The following is a 19,053-nucleotide window of genomic DNA, read 5'->3' as shown; positions in this document are numbered from 1 at the left end:
ATCCATGATGAGAGAGAATCATGGATCGGATGCCTCCTGCATGCCCCCTACTGGGGATCGAGCCCACAATCCCAGCATGAGCCCTTGACTGGAATCAAACCTGGGACCCTTCAGTCCACAGGCTGACATTCTATCCACTGATCCAAACCAGCTAGGGCTGGAGAGAGCATATCTGAGCCTCATATTTTTCACAGTTTCCAATGTTAATAGTGCATGTCTCAAACAAATTGACAGAGAGATGTCAGATTAAATTTAGAGCATTCTCTTGTACATTGCTGTACAGTCTACCCAACAATGTAATAAAAAGATTTCTTGAATCGTTTGCCTCATTTCTATGAATTGGGAAAATTTTAAAAAACACACCAGTGATATGAACACTAGTTCTGCAAATGCAGTTTCATTTTCTTCTATTTGTTTTTCTAGAGTTTGCTTTCCAGTCGTTTACTTTATTTAGTGTTGGTTACACAGTTAAATGATGAGATCTGAACAATAGATGTTTGTCCTTTACTATGCTAGAACCAACATTACTTAAAACAAAGGTACCCACTTCTCCCTATGTGTCTTTAAGATGTATGATTAACAACACATTTAAAACTATATTGTGCATTCTTATAGCTAAAATCTACTATAGATTTAAAATCTACTAATATAGGCCATGCATTTCAAAAGGGAAACAAAACTAATCATCAGCAGTAGAAACCTGCGGTATTTAAAATAATGACATTCATGTTTCAAGTTATATCTGATTGAGCTTTATTTGCTATTCATGGAGGTTTAGAATAGGCAACACCTCACTTGTTACTGTCCCTAAATCATCAAATGCTGGCAATTTAGGAATCCCTTCGACTGCCACCTACTTAAAGTGCTGTTACATACCTGCAGAACACTAGACTAGAGCTACTTATTGCTATGTGCCAAACTTTGCACAATAGGCCTAATAAAATCAATTAATTGCATTTATTTTAACCTCAAGGTCAATCAGAAGAGGTCTTTTATTGTTTAACTATACATTTAATTATATCCAATCACTGAACTTGAAAAAAATAAACCTCCTTTACAGCATGTGAATCTAATGAGGCTCACAGAAGATGCTGTTCCCTTCTGAGCAGCTGGAAAGTTTGCCAGTCACCATGCACTGTCTGTTATTTGTTAATATCAGTAGTTATGATCTTTCACATTTAGAAATCAGATCACCTCTTTGCTGTATGTGTCTTGCTTTCAGCAGCTTTCCTCAGAATTGATATTGAATATTCATTGCAGTTAGCAATATAGAACAAAGGGTAACAGGAGATCAAAGCCCTTCAACAAAAAGTGGTTACCCATGATCAGCGTAAGTACGAAATCTCATTTTTACTTAGTGATAGAATTCAGTAATGGCTTCATAATTTTGGGAGAAAAAGAGTGTGGGTAGGATAGTGTATTTCTGTGCCACTTATGAATCCAGTACTTAGGAGCGCATTTGCGTGCCCTTCCTTGTTTCAGGCTGCGCTATGTGAACTTAACAAGGGAATTGCTTGCTGAATCGTCAGGAATAGCGGAGACTTCAAGGTTATCTTTTTCAGTTCAGCCTAGCCTGAGCCTCAGCACCACAGGTGTGACAACCAGCGGTAGCACCTCCCCTGGCCTTTGCCTGGTCTCATTTTTTGAAACATGTTTGGATAGTTGTTAAGAGCTTGCAGAGCTTATGACGATAATGCTGTATTAAGGGGGTGTGTAGTTTTCTTCAGTTCAGGCGCACGTTGAAATGATCACTGTGTCGGTGTCAGTGAAACACACTCCATCAGACCCTCAGATAGCACACTGCCCCCACCTGCTCTGGACCCTATGCTTGCATCCCGCAGAACCTTAAGTGTAAACACTCTCCAAGTTGCTGTCTTATATCAGCGTCCAATGACGAAACATTACCTTCCCCGTGCAAATATTCTTGTTAGTTCCACTTGGTTGTAGTTTCATCAATGAACAAAAAAGGGTTTTAACTAAAATGTCGGACAGTATGGTGCTCTTCGAAGACATTTTTTGTTATTCTGTAATGGTTAGAGTGGAATTAAGTCAGTGTGCAAGAGGATGAGGGGAAATAAAGGATATTCATTCTCTTTGGACTGATGGGTCTCCTGAAATATTTCAATGAAACCTTTACCCTAAACACCTCCCTTCATGATATTGTGTAAGGAAATAAAGAATGAGTGAGGGACATCAAGGAATCCGCCAATGATTGGAGACAGGATTTTCTTTACATTGTCTAATAGACTCATTTATTATTTTAAGCTGGTAAAAAGAGACTTATGATTCGTGTTGAAGAAAGAGTTATTTGTGCTTGATACATTGAAGACACTGTTCAAAAGCAGTTTGTCCTTATAAAAGGATGACCCCTGTAGTAATTCTTAGGCAAGGAGGGACAAATTCAACCAACAAAAAGCACATCTCGCCCCAAGTTCCCCATGATTTCTCCACATATAGCAAAAAAATACACATCAGTAATTTATTTGAACATGCACATCTGTGAGTAGCACAGTTCTAGGCTACTCAGGAAACAAAAGGGAGAATATCAGCATTACCTAAATAAAAAAAGAGAGGTGAATTACACCATTTTAATTGTCTTAAAAACACGGATAAGAAGAGCAATTAAAATATAGTCCTAAATAGTACTAGCTAATGTAGATTACATAAGTATACAATATGATTTAACTAATAGTGCTCTGACAATCAATAAACCACCAGTTCTAGTAAACAAGGCCCAGACCAATTGCTGAGAAAAAGTTAGATTCGGATGTAACAAACGTTACTTTTATTTCAGTACTGAACGCAAAACACGCGTCAAGTGTGAAGACAGCGTTCTATAAAAGGCGGCTCTATCAAAGCAAGGAGGCCATTTCCTTTTGCATTTTTATAATTTTTGAATTCTATTTTTGACATATACTTTCTCTACTTTTCCTCCCCTGAGCACTAATTTATCAAAAAAAAAAAAATTTCAAGGTGCAAGTTGTACATTCTTACTGTTATACCTTTTCATCTCTTTCTGGAAAAGAGCATTACAATCAGCATTACAATGTTAATTCCTTTTCTCTGGATATCTTTTTCACATACATGTATTTCAAAATCATAGTGTTGATTGGGAAAAGAAACCTACAAACGAGAGCGATGTCATCATACACTTCCTGTTGTGCTGTGTGTCTTTCCCATCCCTTCTCCCCTTTCCCTGTAAAGAGCTGTAAAAAATTTAAGGCAGATGAGGTATATTGCTGAAGGAAAAAGTTATTTTTGAAAAAAAACCTCAAAAAAAACTTTTCTTCTGCCCTTCTACTCAAGAAAGACTACTCAACTATAAATCTAGTGCTAGAAAAAGCAGGAAAGACACCGTTTGCATGTACCATACTATGTCTTCTATTTCTAGAATGGCTTTTTGTTAATTTAATTTTAATAGAAAAAATAAGCACCTTAAGCTATGAACAAGAAAAGAACTTCATTATCAGTGAGTCTAGAATCCAAACGGAATTAAGAACACTCACTCCAACTCTTTCATTCATTCTCACAAAGGCCAATGCTACTGATTAGAGTTGTAAAGTGCTGTACTGAGTATAAACACTTGTATACACTGCAGACACTGAAAAATAACCCTCAAGCACATTGTGTCATAGTTCCAAAAATATATTTACAGTCTATTACAAAGATTACAAATGGAAGTGTCTAGGTGACTATATTATGCTAATTAAACTTATTTTACAGATTATTTTTCCTTAGGGACAAAAAACATTTTAGTGAAATTAAAATGATTTCTCTAGTCAATCAAAAAATAAATTAAAATATCAAATAACACTGTACAGTGAGTTAAAAGAGGGGGAAAAAAAGGGTGGGGAGGGGTTTGGGAAGCAATCCATTTGAATGTTTCTATAGCCATCTTTGGTCCTAAATGTGGGAAAACACATTATGTAGCACTGAAAATACCTGTTCTTTTGTGATGCTCTGCAAGTAAAATAGAAAAATATAGTGCATTTTCAATGTATTCAGAGCCCACTACAGAGAAATGTGTGTACAAAACAAGACAGTATAAATAAAATTTACAAGTTTTACAAAGGAACATTTACAGGTTTTGTTTCTTGTGTTTGTTTGCTTGTGGATGCCCACATTATCAAACAAGACCAATTATGACCGATCCCTGGGATCTTTCTCTAGTAAAATCGTTATAAACAGCCCAATTCTCTTTGGAAGTACAACAGTTCAATTCTGGGGTAGTTCATGATTTTCATAACTTTTGAAAGCAGTACTCACAATATGTATACATTCCTGAAATAGCTATAAAGACACATTTAATTATTGCTTGTGAAATTCTAACACGTAATCAAATAATGTGGAATAATAAATAAAGCTTAAAAAAAAGTCAGATCCTTCACCTCTTTCTTCCATGGTCCAAAGTATTCTTTCACTTAAGTTTCTCATATCAATGTTCACAAATAAAAGAATTTTTCTTTTCTTTAACTGCATTGGTGATATCCTCCTGTGCAGCAACCTTGTTCTGCAAGGTGAAAATTGTGAACTGCCCCTTGTATCATGCTTCAGAGTTCTAATATAAAACGTAATTCTTTCCTCTTGTGTTTGGACTGCATTAAACAGAACAGGATATAAAATATAGGCCAACTATTTCTCCTAAATTCCCTAATGGCATGATATTGAAAAAAAAAATCTTCATGTGCTCACACTATTTAGATAACACTGGATAGTTCTTGCTCTCAGAGACTTGCCTTCACCGATATTTTTTAGGTGAAGTGTCTCATATCTTATTTATGGTCAAAATCCTACAATTTGAGTTTTGTGATTTTTTTTTTTTAGTAAATTCTGTCTAGTAAAATCCCTCCATAAACAATCAGTTAAAAGTGCCTTATAGTATTTATGGATCATTATTGCTTTTTTTCATTGAAAAGATAGTGTTGACTGCTCTTTACAAAAAAAATTATTTTTAAAAAATATCAGTGCTCTTGGCAACTTGAATTTTCTTGACTACCTGCCAATTAGAAAACCATATCAAAACAGCACTGATTAAACAAATAAAATGGCACAGAAAAGGATACCAATGTTCTGATAGAGATATCTACCATCTTGCTATGTTTTTTTTAAATCTGAGATTCTTTCAAAAGTACCCAGTGTAGTAATGTGTCATAGATAACACTAAAAAGGTTCAAAGCTATAAACAACTTTCTAAAACAAAGTCCTTATGAAGAATAAACAGATGATTTTAAAAAGGAATAGTCTGAAATCACATATTTAAGGAAAATATTTCATTGATTTTAACAATAAGATCATGATTTTATTTGACAAATATATTCTTTCTTAAATTCTTTATGTACATTTTAAAAAGTCTATAAGATAAAAAGGAGGTTAGAGAGCTCAAGGTGTTTGGATGTTTCAGGTAGTACTTTGTTTATTGTCACTGCTGTTTTCCTGGCCACCAGTGGTGGATCCTAAATTCCCTTTTTATATATTCTGGTGGCACTTAGGAGTTCAAGTCTATAGGTGCTTCTTAAATCTTCTCTTCACTGTAGGAAGGACCCAGGACATCAACTGTCTTCTAGCAGCATTCTACGCACATACTGAAGGCCAGCACTGTTCTCTCACAGTCCACACTCTCCCTCAGAAGGGAGAAACGCTTATCACACTTGGATTCCAGTTCCATGTAAATGTAGCATTTGTGCTCTCATAGTCTGAATGCTGCTCATGATTTTCTTTTGATGGCCAACCAGTGTGATCCCTAAACTCATCACGTCCCTGAAAAAGACAAATGCATTTTTTATTAGTTACCTTGCCAAGAATGTATTTGGTGCTAAACTGTCATCAACTCTTTAATTAAATAATCTGTGTATCTAATCGTAGAGCCCTTGGGTATCATGATCATGTTCCTGCAGTGGGTCAGACTGACTGCGGCATCAGCATTCTCCTCTGTGAAAACCTAACCGCTCAGCTCTCAATCTGCCAGGATAAATTACTTTCAAAGTGATTTGAAATTTTACATAAGAAATGATCAGTCTTAAAATTATTATTAATTTAAGGTAAGATTAGGAAATGTTATTTGAGATGTTGTATTCTTGAACCTAAGTGAAGTTTAAAAATATTAATTATTAAAATAAAATGTAGTATGAATAGAGATACTTCTGGGCTCTAGTAGATCAAGATTCACCAATGATCACAAAAAAGTTTATACTGGGTTTAATTATTTAGTAATGCTGAGCATATTATTGGTTGTGTACTTACTTTCAGTTCAGTTCAACCATTTGACTACCTTTCAGAAATAAGTATTATTTAAAGAGTACAAAACCCTTACCCATGTTTCATAGCTTCAATCTGGCATAAGCTAACGGGATCTGAGTATGTACTTTTACCTTTGTGAAAGGCCATTAGGATTGAGCTTAGGTATTCAAGCAGCTAAAATATAGCAACAGGACAGCACTGCATTATTTCATAGCAGTGGTTTAATAAGACTGAGAGACACAGTCTTTCAGGGGAGTTGGTGACTTTGGGGAGACAGGCATAATTAAGCCCGCTCTACCCACGAGGTGACTAGCAAAAAACTTGACCAGATAGCATGTACATGCTTAAATTCATGTATACTCCATTTCCTGACATGTCAGAAAGCAGTATCTGATTGATGGCCTTCATCTCACCTTAAAAATGTGAAACCCTTCACACAACAGCATGTAAAATGGAGCCCTCTAATAAAACTTTCAAGATTGTTTCCCATTTTTTAAAGCATTTTTCTTCTATCAGAATTTTTTTTTATTTAATATATCTATGTATTTATTGTTGATAGTATTACGGATGTCTCCCATTTCCCCCCCCTTTACCCTTCTCCTCCCAGCTCCTAACTCCCCCCACCCCGAACCAGGTCTTCACCACCCTATTGCCCATTTTCAAACTCACTGTCTGACTGACAGGAATTGTATCACCCATAAGTGTTATGCAGCAGCCAAAGAAGCTAAGTTTGGGGTACATTAATAGATTTCATAAGGCCACATAATCAGGGATGGAGCCAAAATAGAAAATTAATTTTTACTTCCAGGTCATAGTAATTTCAAAGTTTCTTATCCGGTGATTCTTAAGGTTAAAAAAATTTTGATGCAATTATTCACACACTTTCCAAAAGATAAGTTAACGTAAGCTCTTAGTTACAGTAAATTAAATTAAGCTTCCTTTGACCTCTTCAGAAAACAATCATATTGAATGTCTTAATGCATTTTGGTATTGGGTTTGAAACTTTGAGATTTTTAATGTCGGATACAAATGTGGAAAAGAAGTCCTTAGTTGCAATGAGGAAGGTTAGGAACTTAAATGATACAGTGGTTAATAAAAAAGGAAGTCTCACTGAATGATGTTTAGAACACTGGCTATGAGACAAATTACCTACCACTTAACTAGCTGAGCTAGTCTGGGGAAAATATTCCAGCTCACTGAGCCTTAGCCTGGTTGTATGAGAAGCTATGGACTTAATAAAGCTATTGCTGTAGGGGTTAAAAAAAATACTGTATGTTCAAAGGCCTATTTAAGATAATGCCTGGCACATAGTAAGTACTTATTAAAGAGATACTTTTCTCCCTTGTTTTGTAGTTCAGACCTCTTTAACATACCTCTACTGTCTAAAGCTTGAATTATACGGTAAATACATTCCTAAATATAATTTAACAAGTTTAAACTTACTCAATTGTCATTCTGGCAACTGATTCAAGAGAGTTGTAGCCAGCTGCTGTGAAGTTATCTTTATATCTTTCCATTTTAATAGCTTGTAGCCATTCTCCAACTGAGCAAAATGTAGTGAAGTCGGGAGTGTTTTGATCCAGAAGAGGGCTTATTGGCCTAGATAAGAAAAAAAACAAAACAAACAAAACAGAAAAATACATTTTTTCCACGAACTACTAAGGAAAAAAATGTCTTGTCCTATACAAAAGTAAGGGCATATAGGATAAAAGTACACATTTTAATTGATATTAAAATAATATAAATGTAAAATGTAAACGTGTAAATATTAAAATAAACAGATATACTAATAAAATATAATGCATAAGTTTACCCTATTAGGGCAGACTCCAAAATTTATATTTTACTTATGTTTCATGACCACCAGGTTGCATCATCCATGCATTTTTAAAGGTACAGCCAGCAGTATTTGGGATCAGTAAATATTTGTTCACTTGCTTCTCTAAAAGTAAGTGTGAGTAAAGGAAGCACATCTGGCTGTGGACTGACTTGTTTAGACCATGAGGATGCTATTAAGAAGATTATGTACCACTGTACTGAGGGCACCCTTATGAGACCGTGTGAATTCACACACCTCCACAAGGGACTGACTGACCTCCAGTGCAGACCAGAGCACTGGGTTTACCTGGCAGCTGAAGTTGAATAACTACTAGTATGCATCACAATGGAGGAAGTCAAGTTCAAAGAATGGTGTGTTTCAGACACTTTTTATTTTATTTTAATGTTTTTTGTGTAACACATTTTACTTTTTTTAAAATTTATTTATTGTCTAAAGTTTTACATATGTCTCCTTTTTCCCCACTAGACACCCCTCCCCCACAATCAGACACTTTTTAACTGGTATATCTCTTTAATCATGTATTGAATTACTTTTACAAATGTTAATTTCAGAGACTCATTTTGCATAGCTCACAGCAAAACCATAAAATAGATAATATGTCACAAACTAGAGTACTAGCAAAACAAAGCCTAATAACAATAATAATAATAGAAATAGAAATGATTTGAAAATGTGAAATGTCACCCAATCACAAAATTCCAATTTAAAATTTTTTCTAAATGGCAGCCACTGATATCTATCATAAATTTTAAGGAAAACACACACACACAATAATAATTAATGGGTCTCTTTAAACACCAATTCAATTGAGGTAAGCTGTCTGAAAATAAAAAATAAAAACGGTAAACACAATATATATAATATGGACTTATAATTTAAGACACATGTGCATTGGCCATTGGGATAAACTGAGGAGATAAATGGTTCATGTGAGCATATTAATTTCTCCCAGGTTCCACTGCCTTAGGCATTTCTTACCTACTGCAGGTTCCCAAGGGTGTTTTCAGACTACTTGGGTTTCGAATCATTTTGTCCAGAATTCCAACTATCTGCTCGAACTTTGGCCTTTCGGAGCGTTCCTTCTGCCAGCAGTCCAGCATGAGCTGGTGCAGGCCCGCGGGGCAGTCCATGGGCGCCGGCAAGCGATAGCCTTCTTCTATCGCTTTTATAACCTACAGCCAAAAGGACATTACACATATTACCGACAGAGGTTCACTTGAAATTAAAGGAATTGCCCACTAGGGAAAGTGACTTATCCTGATAAAAGTGAAGCACACTCCTTTGCAAAAGACTCCCCTCCCCCATACACCCATAAATGCTAAGCCTGCTATTACAGAGGTGCACAAGCAGGTGTGGTGACATTTTCTAGTCAATTCAGCAAAGGGGAACAGCAATTAAGTTCACTCAGGTGACAACAGATGGAAAATCTCTTAATGTCATCCCAGAAGTTTTCAAAAGGGAGTATGTTATGGAACTACTTTACTTGTATGTAGCTGTGCATGTACATATTTGCCTATAGATTTTTCAGGTTTAAGAGGAAGTTCTGTGTTGCCCAACATTGAATCCCTAAAAGTTTCACTTTTTGTATTTTTAAACAAGATATCAAAATATGTGAATGGTACTATGACAGTAAATATTACCAAGTACACTATTAAATAATATGAAGCTTATATGTTTAGAAAGTATACTAGTGTTATATGCTGAAGCCTATTTGTACTGGTTCAGGAAGGTGGTTAAATCACCTTGCAACTCCAAGTTTAGTGACCTCACAGAGCCATACTGAAATGGGCTTTGGGGAAGTGGGCAGCGGGTGGCAGTGGGTGGGAGAAAGGGTTGCACTAGCAAATTGAAAAAGGTTACAAATCAGGGCTTTCCCACTCAGCGTCCCGATAGTTATACTTTTATCAGAATATCACTGCCCATCTATCATAAGAAAAGCACAATATGATAATTAGACCAGACGTCCTTCCGGACGACCTTTCGGATGAACCCAGGGCTGTGAGGGAAGCTCAAGTCCTGGGTGCCTGCCAGTGGTCAGAGGAAAGCCGGTGCTGGCAGCCGGGGGAAAGAAGGCCTACTCTTATATGAATTTTGTGCATCAGGCCTCTAGTTTATATATAATGGCAGCCACTGATATCTATATTTATATCAAGCTTTGAATGTTAATAAAAAATAGGCTTCTATAAACATTTGTATGGGGTAATCAGAAAGTCTAAAAGTTACTTATTCAGACTTATTTTTTATTTATATGGAATGAAAAAATAGATCTTAAAAATCAGAAATTGTTATAAATCTGAGCAACACAAGAAAAATAATAGAAGGGCAAAGAATACAAATAAGAATTTGCAAAACATTATAATATTCAAGGGAGATTAACAAATCCTTTGATACTAAGGTAACAGGAGAAATATAAGAAAAACTGACAAACAAAAGAGGTGACCTGGAGTTTTTGAAGAAAATAAACCTAAAAGCTGGCTTTAAGAAATGCTGATAAAGTTAGTATTTGTAGGGAATCATATCCTTAAGATGCTTGTTGACATTCAAGAATAGCACATTCAAATGCAAAAAGGTTATAGAATGGCATTAATAAAGTAGCTGACATCAACAGTTTTTAGAGAAAATCCTTTGGAAAAGAAACAAAGAGTCCACTTGAATTTAAGAAATATCCATATATGCAAATTGATGAAGCTTAAAAGGTAAATAGATTAACTTAATTACAGTAATGTTTGAGAAGTATTGTGAGTATACAATTCTCAGCCCACATTCCTCCTAATCACTATGTCTTATATATCAGTTTACTAGACATCTTCATCTGGACCTTCCATAGGAATCTCCTACTTCACATAAGAACACACACACAAATGGTAACTCTGCAAAGATCACAAGTATATAACTATAGGGGAAATTAATAAAAAAAAAACACAACTTTTAAATGCAAACAATTTCCTGTGGCTTTGTACAGTCCAGTGACAAGCCTATACTTGGACTCAAAAGTGCTCTATGTTAAACAACTTAGATAGAAGTAAAAAGATTGTACTTTGGAAAGCTGTGTTGTTATGTAAATAAATTATGCATCCTATGTAATAAAAGCCTAATATGCTAAGTGTCTGGTCGTCCAGTTGGCCGTTCAACCAATCAAAGCGTAATAGGCTGATATGCTAAGGCAGCTCAATTGATCACTATGACGTGCACTGACCACCAGGGGCAGTCAACTGGTTGACCAGTCACTATGACGTGCACTGACCACCAGGGGGCAGATGCTCTGACTGGTAGGTTAGCTTGCTTCTGGGGTCGGGCTGATTGGGACTGAGCAAGATGGGCCAGACATGCCCTGGAGCCTTCCCTTGCTGTCCAACCTCCCACGTCCCTCCCTGCCCTGATCATGCACCAGTGGGGTCCCTCAGCCTGGCCTGCGCCTTCTTGCAATCTGGGACCCCTCGGGGGATGTCAGAGAGCCGAAATGACCGCTTGCTATGATACGCACTGACCACCAGGGGCCAGACAGTCAATGCAGGAGCTGCCCCCTGGTGGTCAGTGCGCTCCCACAGGGGGAGTACCGCTCAGGCACAGGCCAGGCTGAGGGACCCCGCCGCCCCGGGTGCACGAATTTTGTGCCCTGGGCCTCTAGTAAGTAAATAAAAAGCTTCTAAAACTTTATGTATTCTAAATAACTAAAGAATAAACAATTGGGGGGCATTTTTTTCATAGGAAAAGGAGTGTTTGAAGTTGCTGGAATTTGAACAGTTTCTTTCTGATTTGACAGGACAGCATTCCCATGTTCATAACATTGGTGCTGTCCCTATAACATTCTGGCCTGTTTCCCTGCTTGCAGTTTGTCTTCCTCCCATGCCCAGAAATAATGCAGGTGGAAGGAGCTTTCCTTATTTCTTTCCCTCTAAATAATATTTTTAAATGATAAACCTAAATCTTATCATGATCTTTCTGACACAATACTCTTCAACATCTCTCCCAGAGGTTTCTTTAGTTTTGAACCCAAGAAATTCTTAAGTCTTTGTGCCAATAAACACAGTATAATGCCCTTCAAGACTCTTACAGGAATAAAATAGTTAAACCTCTGTAGTTGTCTTATTGCATTATAGGGATGACATGATTCCTATCATTAAAGCAAAGAAACAACATGTATCATAATCCAAAATGAAACTTGAAGCTCTCAAAGATACAGTGGTTGTATACATTTTTAAAGGAGCAGCAGCAGCATATAACATTTAAAATAAGAGATACTCTAGACTGAGAATCAATTTGGGGCTCTAAAGGCCCCATTAACTATCATGCCCTCACCTATATGAGCATGAGAGATACTTGCTGGGAACCTCGGCCTGGCCAGAGCACAATTTGGCATACATACCTTGGTTTTGCCTGTCCAGATCTAGCCTTAGTATTTAACAAAAGTCAAAGAAAAAGATTCATAAGCAATTTCTAATTCTATATAGTTCCCTGTGAAATAAGAAGAGACTAGGGTAAATGCCATCCATAAAAATGCACTGGGATACGACAGGAGTACTTCGGCATGTACTGTAAAAAATACTTAGGAATAAACACAGAAGTTGCTCGTTGAGAAGTGTTTCAGTATGATTATAGTACGACCACTGTAATTAAGAGAAAAAGCAGCACCCATGATAATGGGCCTTCTTCACTCAACATGAGATATAACATGATTGGCTTCTGTTCTCTGCCCATACCCATTTTCATATCATTAACCTCGCATAACATAACCCACATTTTACATAGTTAAGTACTTCAGACCCCACTTAAGGGATTATGGCAAAGTTTTAAAAAAATCACAATTTTGTTTCTATATTAATATAAAAACCCCACAAAGACATAAATTAGTGGTGGCTTTTAAAAGAAAAAAAATTGAGGGCTCACAATTTAGTTGAAAATAAATTTAGTTACCATGTATTATATTTTCAAAGCTCTTAAGTGTTCTAAAATGCAACACTTTAAGAATTTATCTTTATGCCCCATATCTTTATGGAAGCTTATTCTTCATTATCCTTATGACCATTTGCTAGTAAAATTAAAAATGCATTAGCCTAACTCAAAGGAAAAATAACTTTGTTGAGTACTATGCACAGAAAAACAATCAAATCTGAACAATGAAGAATTTCAAAATATGAGTGTAAAACTTTTATTCAAATTAAGACATAAATTCAATGAAAAGCTAGCTTCTGTGAGTGCCAATTATGAGTATTTTCAATTTCTATAATATCTATTACCTTTGACTACATTTTACATGTATAAAGATTTTTCTCTGAAAGACCATTATGGAAAGGGCTATAAATCTGCAGATTTTATTCTTTAAAAAGAATGAAAATTGGCAACTTATTTAGAATGATCAGCTTTGATTTTAATAGCAAATAACAAGATTCTAACTGCTTCCATTTGGTGAAAATTCAAGAAAGTTCTAAGTACACGAAAATACAATGAGCATTCATACAAGTGTTAATTAAGTCCTAAAGCATAGGGTGTGGGTGTCATTATACCGATGCATGTTACCTCTTCCCAAGTTTTTCTTGCTCACACACATGTCTAGAGTATAACTAAAGCCTCCCGGCAAGGAACTCCCTACCTCACTGACTTGTACAGTAGCCCTTTCCTTTTCCTTCAGCGTGATCACAGAAACCTCCCTTTATTCAGCATTCAGCCTGGAATTTTGTGAACTTGCTTATAAACATAACCATCAATTTACTGCTTATTTTCATGGCATCTTATTAAAGGCTTTCATAATCTCAAGCATTTGATAGTTGGGGGCTTTCTACATTCCTGACAAATTCCTAGCAACTAAATTTAAACACTATAAAGTGAGTTGATTCACTTAATAAATCAATTTAGGCTAATTAAAAAGGTAATATATCTGAAGATCGGGTGAAAGCAAACTTCCCAGAAAAACACAATATATTCTCTGATACACAAGATTTCCATATGCATGAGGGGTTTTAGAGATTTCAATCCTCTCCATGAATTCCTAGCAGAGACTCCAAGTTACAAAAAAAAAAAGGCTTTTAGCTAGAGAATTTTTTAGCAGAAGAGAATTATTTTAAATTATCCAGGTTTTTCACCATTTTTGTATTGAAGATTGTACATATAGGTAATCCCCCCAAAAGCTATACACACTTTAAAAACAGCTGATAACTCAATTTTTGCTCCTTTTCAGGTTTAACTGGTTTGAAATAATGGGTGAAGCCAAACTAAGCTTTGAATAAAGAAAATTTATCCACCAGACTTTTTTATGGGGCTACATAAAAGATACAGTTTATAGTACAAAACCAGCAACAGTCAATGAATTGAGGGTGCACAAATACTAAACAAAATTATTCTTGATGTTTGTGATTCCATTGTTTTTCATTATCGGTGGATCAGTCATCAGTTTGAAAACAGGGATTGTAAAAAAATATTATTCATTTCTGTTGATTCTTTTAAATTTTCAAAATGAACTGTATGTTAATAAATACTGACTTTATAGTCATTTAAAGTGTGCCTACATTTTTTGGGATACCCTATATAACTGCTCAAATAACACTTTAACAATACAAGTATGAAATAATAAATATTACCCTATAAGATAAATATAAACATCAAATTCATTACCAAAACTGGCATAGGAAATCTCCTACTATTACATAAAATTGTGTCTGGACTTAACAATTAAGACCTTCAAAATTAAAAAAAAAGAAAGAGGTGCTAAATGTTCTACATCAGAACAAAGCTGTATTCTAGACATCATTTAATTTAATTGATAAAATATTTATTAACTCATAATACACTTATTATATCTTCATGATATTTAATTTTCAAGAAAACTTAGAGAATTATAAAAATGAAAACTGAAGCTATTTATTGTTTTTTTTAAATTATTTCTATTATTTGTTTTTAGAAGTTAGGTGAACTTTGAATTTAAGTTATCTTATATTCCTGTCATTCCCTTTATGTTTGAATCTAGTACAGAAGGAGGGTGTCAAAAGAAATGAAACTCTACTGAGTGTCTAGGGAATATCAATATTTCTCTTTCTCTGCCCCAAGGATTTGTTTGCTCTCATTTTGACAGCCCATGGAATCTTTGACACTGACACCTGTCAAATATTAACAACTTTGCCTCTGCCAAACGGACTCATCACTTAGGCTCTTATCTTTGAAAAACCAAAACCAAAATAAATAAATAAAAATTAAGAAGTTTCAAGTCATCTCTCAATTTAAAATACCAAAAGATTTAAATGACTTAAAAGTTTCACCTTTTCAGGCTGTGAACTCCAGGTAATGCAGAAATTTGTAGGGAAATATACTGAAAATAACTTTACCTTCAGTCTGATTTGACTTTAGCTGTCTAAAAATAACTATGAATTTTAAGAACCATATAAATTTGATATGGAAAATTCTATAATAAAAACAAAGATAGTTGGTCCCCATACACCTTGCTAAGCTTTTGCTTCTAAACTTGCCAGTGTGTTCCCTTGGAGAATTTCTCATCAGCTATAAACCAAGACCTTCTTCAGATTTCTACTTCCTAGATTTACACTTTCTCTACTTTTATCCAAATTTCACTCACATTGTCAATAAGTTGAACTATATAATTCTGCCAGTATTTGAAAGTTTTAGACCTATAAAATGTCAATTACAAAAAAATTCAACCTAATAGAAGCAAAAATTCACACTCACTTATAATGTTTTATAAGTGGTCTCTGGGTGTGAGATGTATAATCCCCAATATGCTACCAGTTTCTTGTATGAAAAAATAATAGCATATTTTATGTTTTAGTATGTAATAAGATACACAGTAATGAGCACTATGTTTTCTTTAGGAATTTCCAAAAATACTTCCGTTGTGATTACATTATAAAATATCACTATGAAACACCAATATTGATCATAAAATTTAGATTGTCTCACGAAATTAAAATTTAGTTAATCCAATCAACAATGATTTAAACAGATTTTCTCAGAACATTAAAGAAAAAGAATAAGATAAAAACAAAAGATAACCACAATCACAACCTTCTTTACCCTCCTCTCCACAAATGATGCTTTTACTCATGTGACTCTCCCATTGTAGCTGGGCAAGCAAAGCATCATTATCTTTAATAAGGAAGAAATATCCTGTGAAGGCTTCTATTATATCTAGAGATTTAAAGGAAAAGGAAAACACAATTCTTCAAAATGAAATCAAAATGAAATTGATTGAACCATTAATTTATAGTAACTATTTAGTAATTTGTGGTATTAATTGTGTAAACTCAGCAATTATCCTATATAATAAAGAGCGAATATGCTAATGGTCATCATGCCATCACGCCTTAATGACCGATCAGCAGGAGGCATGCGTGGGTGGGTGGGGACTTGATGCTGGTCCTTCTGGACAAAGCTGCAGCAGCTGCCTGATGCTCAGGCAAGCTGTGGATGGCAGCTGCCGCTGCCCAGGGCCCAAGGCTCAGGCAATGAGGGCTGGGCTGAGGCTCAGGTAGCCGCGCAGCTGGCAGTGGTAGCAGCAGAGGCGTGATGGGGGCGTTGCCTTCCCCTGATCACTGGGTCGCCTCTGCCTCCCACTGAGGGAGGCCAGAGGCAGCAGCAGCGAGGAGGTGATGGGGGCAGTGCCTTCCCTGATCGCCATGGGAGCGGGCCTCAGCCATCAGTAGGACATCCCCTGAGGGCTCCCGGACTGTGAGAGGGGGCAGGCGGGCTGAGGGACCTCCCCAGTGCACAAAAATTCATATAATATTTTTATAATTCAATAGAAGTTTTATCATATGAGCGATTACCTACATATTCTAATAATAATGGACATCAATGTATTAAATCATTTTTGTTTAAATAGTGTAACACCTACATCTTGATTTGACATGTCCCAATAAGGTCTCTCTCCGTAAGACATGACTTCCCACATGACTATTCCATAGCTCCATACATCACTGGCTGATGTGAACTTCCGGTACTGGATGGCTTCAGGTGCTGTCCACCTTACTGGAATTTTCCCACCCTATTATAACAAGAAATCAATATTTTAAATATGTATAATAACTTATAAATCATTTATTGCAGAACCAGAAAGCTACCATTAAACATCTTTATATTTGGTTGGCAATTCAGCAGTATCACACCTATCCATCTTGTATCTAAGTGTATTTAAAGTTACTAATCTGTTTTTTAAAATCATTACAATATTACACATTTATGGCAACTCAGTTAATGGGCCTTATGTGGTCTTAGGAGTCTAGTCAAAAGACAATGACAAATTATGCAAAATAACCACTAAAATTGAATGAAATATGGTGTATTTAAGTAAACCTTCAGATATTTCCCTTTTATAAAATCTCACAAAAGTTGTAAGACTTAGCATAGCTAATCTTTTAAAATCTTTATTTAAAATAGAATTATATTTCTTTTTTTTGCTACAAGTATGAGTACTAGTAACTAGATGTTGTACATGACTTTACAGTATATTATTTATCTGAACATCTCAATATAAGATAAGCATGCTATCATTCTTATTATTATTTCTTCTCTTATCCTATATGTAGATTATAAAAGCAACAATGATTCTTCCAAAAGGAAAAAACAGTAACAAAACAAAAAACAAAAAACCCCTGAGATTAATTTGCCCTTTTCCCCCCCATTAATTTTGTATCATTACGCTTTGCTTTCTTGGTAGGAAAATCTTAGGGATATGAAGAGATGCAGTAACAGACTTTTTCTTACAGTTGTTGTATAGACAGCTTCTGGATCGTCCTCTATAACCCGGGAAAGGCCAAAATCTGACACTTTACAGACAAGATTGCTGTTGACAAGAATATTGCGAGCTGCAAGGTCCCTGTGAACATATCCCATGTCGGCCAAATATCTCATTCCAGCAGCAATTCCTCTCAGCATTCCCACTAACTGAATGACTGTAAATTGCCCGTCGTGTTTCTACAGGAAGACAAAAATAAAGTCCAGTAAACTGCTTTTAAGGGAAAGAAATCCCCATGAAAGAGTCTGCACACTAGTCATTTCCTTTTGTATAATAGGAATTGTTCTTTTTTATATTATTCAGACATTTATGAAAAACAAAATAAATACTGATTTTACTGAGAGGCAAATAATACAAAACAGAGTTTTGGTAATCAGTTATTTGTACTGATGTCATGAATATTAATTAATAATAGCTCCATAGTATACAAATCCCAAAGTATATGCTAATTTTTAGGTGAAAGTTAGGGAATGGAACATCCAAACATATCCCTCACAGCTAAGTGTTTTCCTCACTAGATAAAAAGTTATGAAAATAACCTAAAAACATATAAAGGTACAAAGACACATGTATTAAGGTATTTCCCCCAAATGGTAAAAAAAAAAAAAAAATAAAAGGAGAACATTTTTTGATTAAAGATAAAGAGAAACTAAGAAGTAGGGAATGATTATATTTGCTGACTTTGTTTTCTTTTTATACTTTTCCTGGGTTTGCTATTAGTAGGAACATTACTTGCAACAAAAAAGTCTCTAGACTAGATATACTAGCAAGTGGGCTTGAACAATATGTGCAACTGGACTGGCTATCATATATGTTTAACCCACAGATTTCTCCAAATGAATTACAAGTATGGTGCATGAGGACACTGGTGCTGAGTTGATTAACTTGCTAGGTGATACTTTCCTCCCAGGAGCTTATAGTCATGCATATCACACAGATGCAGCAACATCAGCAACACAGAGGTGTCTAAATCTCCTGAATGCCTATGAGTCTGGGTAGAACGTACAATTCTAGATCATCTATGACAGCTCTGCACGTCCCCTTATTGCTTATATTATTGTCTCTTTGCCATTTAAAAAAATGTTAACATGTGTTCATGTTCTTAGGTGAAAAGTCTCTGAGGATGAAAATGCATATTTTGAACATTTAGAATGTATCATTTATAAAAATAATCACATGCTATTAATTTTAAAAATGTTAACAATTCGACATTTTATGCTCGGGGTTCACTTAACAG

The 19,053-nt window shown here is 35.4% G+C and overlaps 1 protein-coding gene across 1 annotated transcript in view; it reads right to left on the bottom strand.

Annotated features, from left to right (window-relative positions):
- Positions 1 to 3,630: 3,630 nt before the first annotated feature.
- The window catches only part of EPHA7 (EPH receptor A7), a 170,963-nt gene continuing 155,540 nt past the window's right edge, over positions 3,631 to 19,053 (bottom strand). Inside the window, 5 exon segments of the mRNA XM_080664002.1 lie at positions 3,631 to 5,757; positions 7,681 to 7,836; positions 9,056 to 9,249; positions 16,917 to 17,066; positions 17,786 to 17,995. Coding sequence (XP_080520128.1) covers positions 5,643 to 5,757; positions 7,681 to 7,836; positions 9,056 to 9,249; positions 16,917 to 17,066; positions 17,786 to 17,995 — 825 coding nt within the window. The 3' untranslated portion in view covers positions 3,631 to 5,642.

The sequence above is a fragment of the Plecotus auritus genome (genome assembly GCF_963455305.1).
Source record: "Plecotus auritus genome assembly, chromosome: 4".
Classification (NCBI taxonomy): domain Eukaryota; kingdom Metazoa; phylum Chordata; class Mammalia; order Chiroptera; family Vespertilionidae; genus Plecotus; species Plecotus auritus.
Note: the sequence above shows the minus strand (reverse complement) of the source record. Positions and strands in the feature narration are given on the sequence as shown.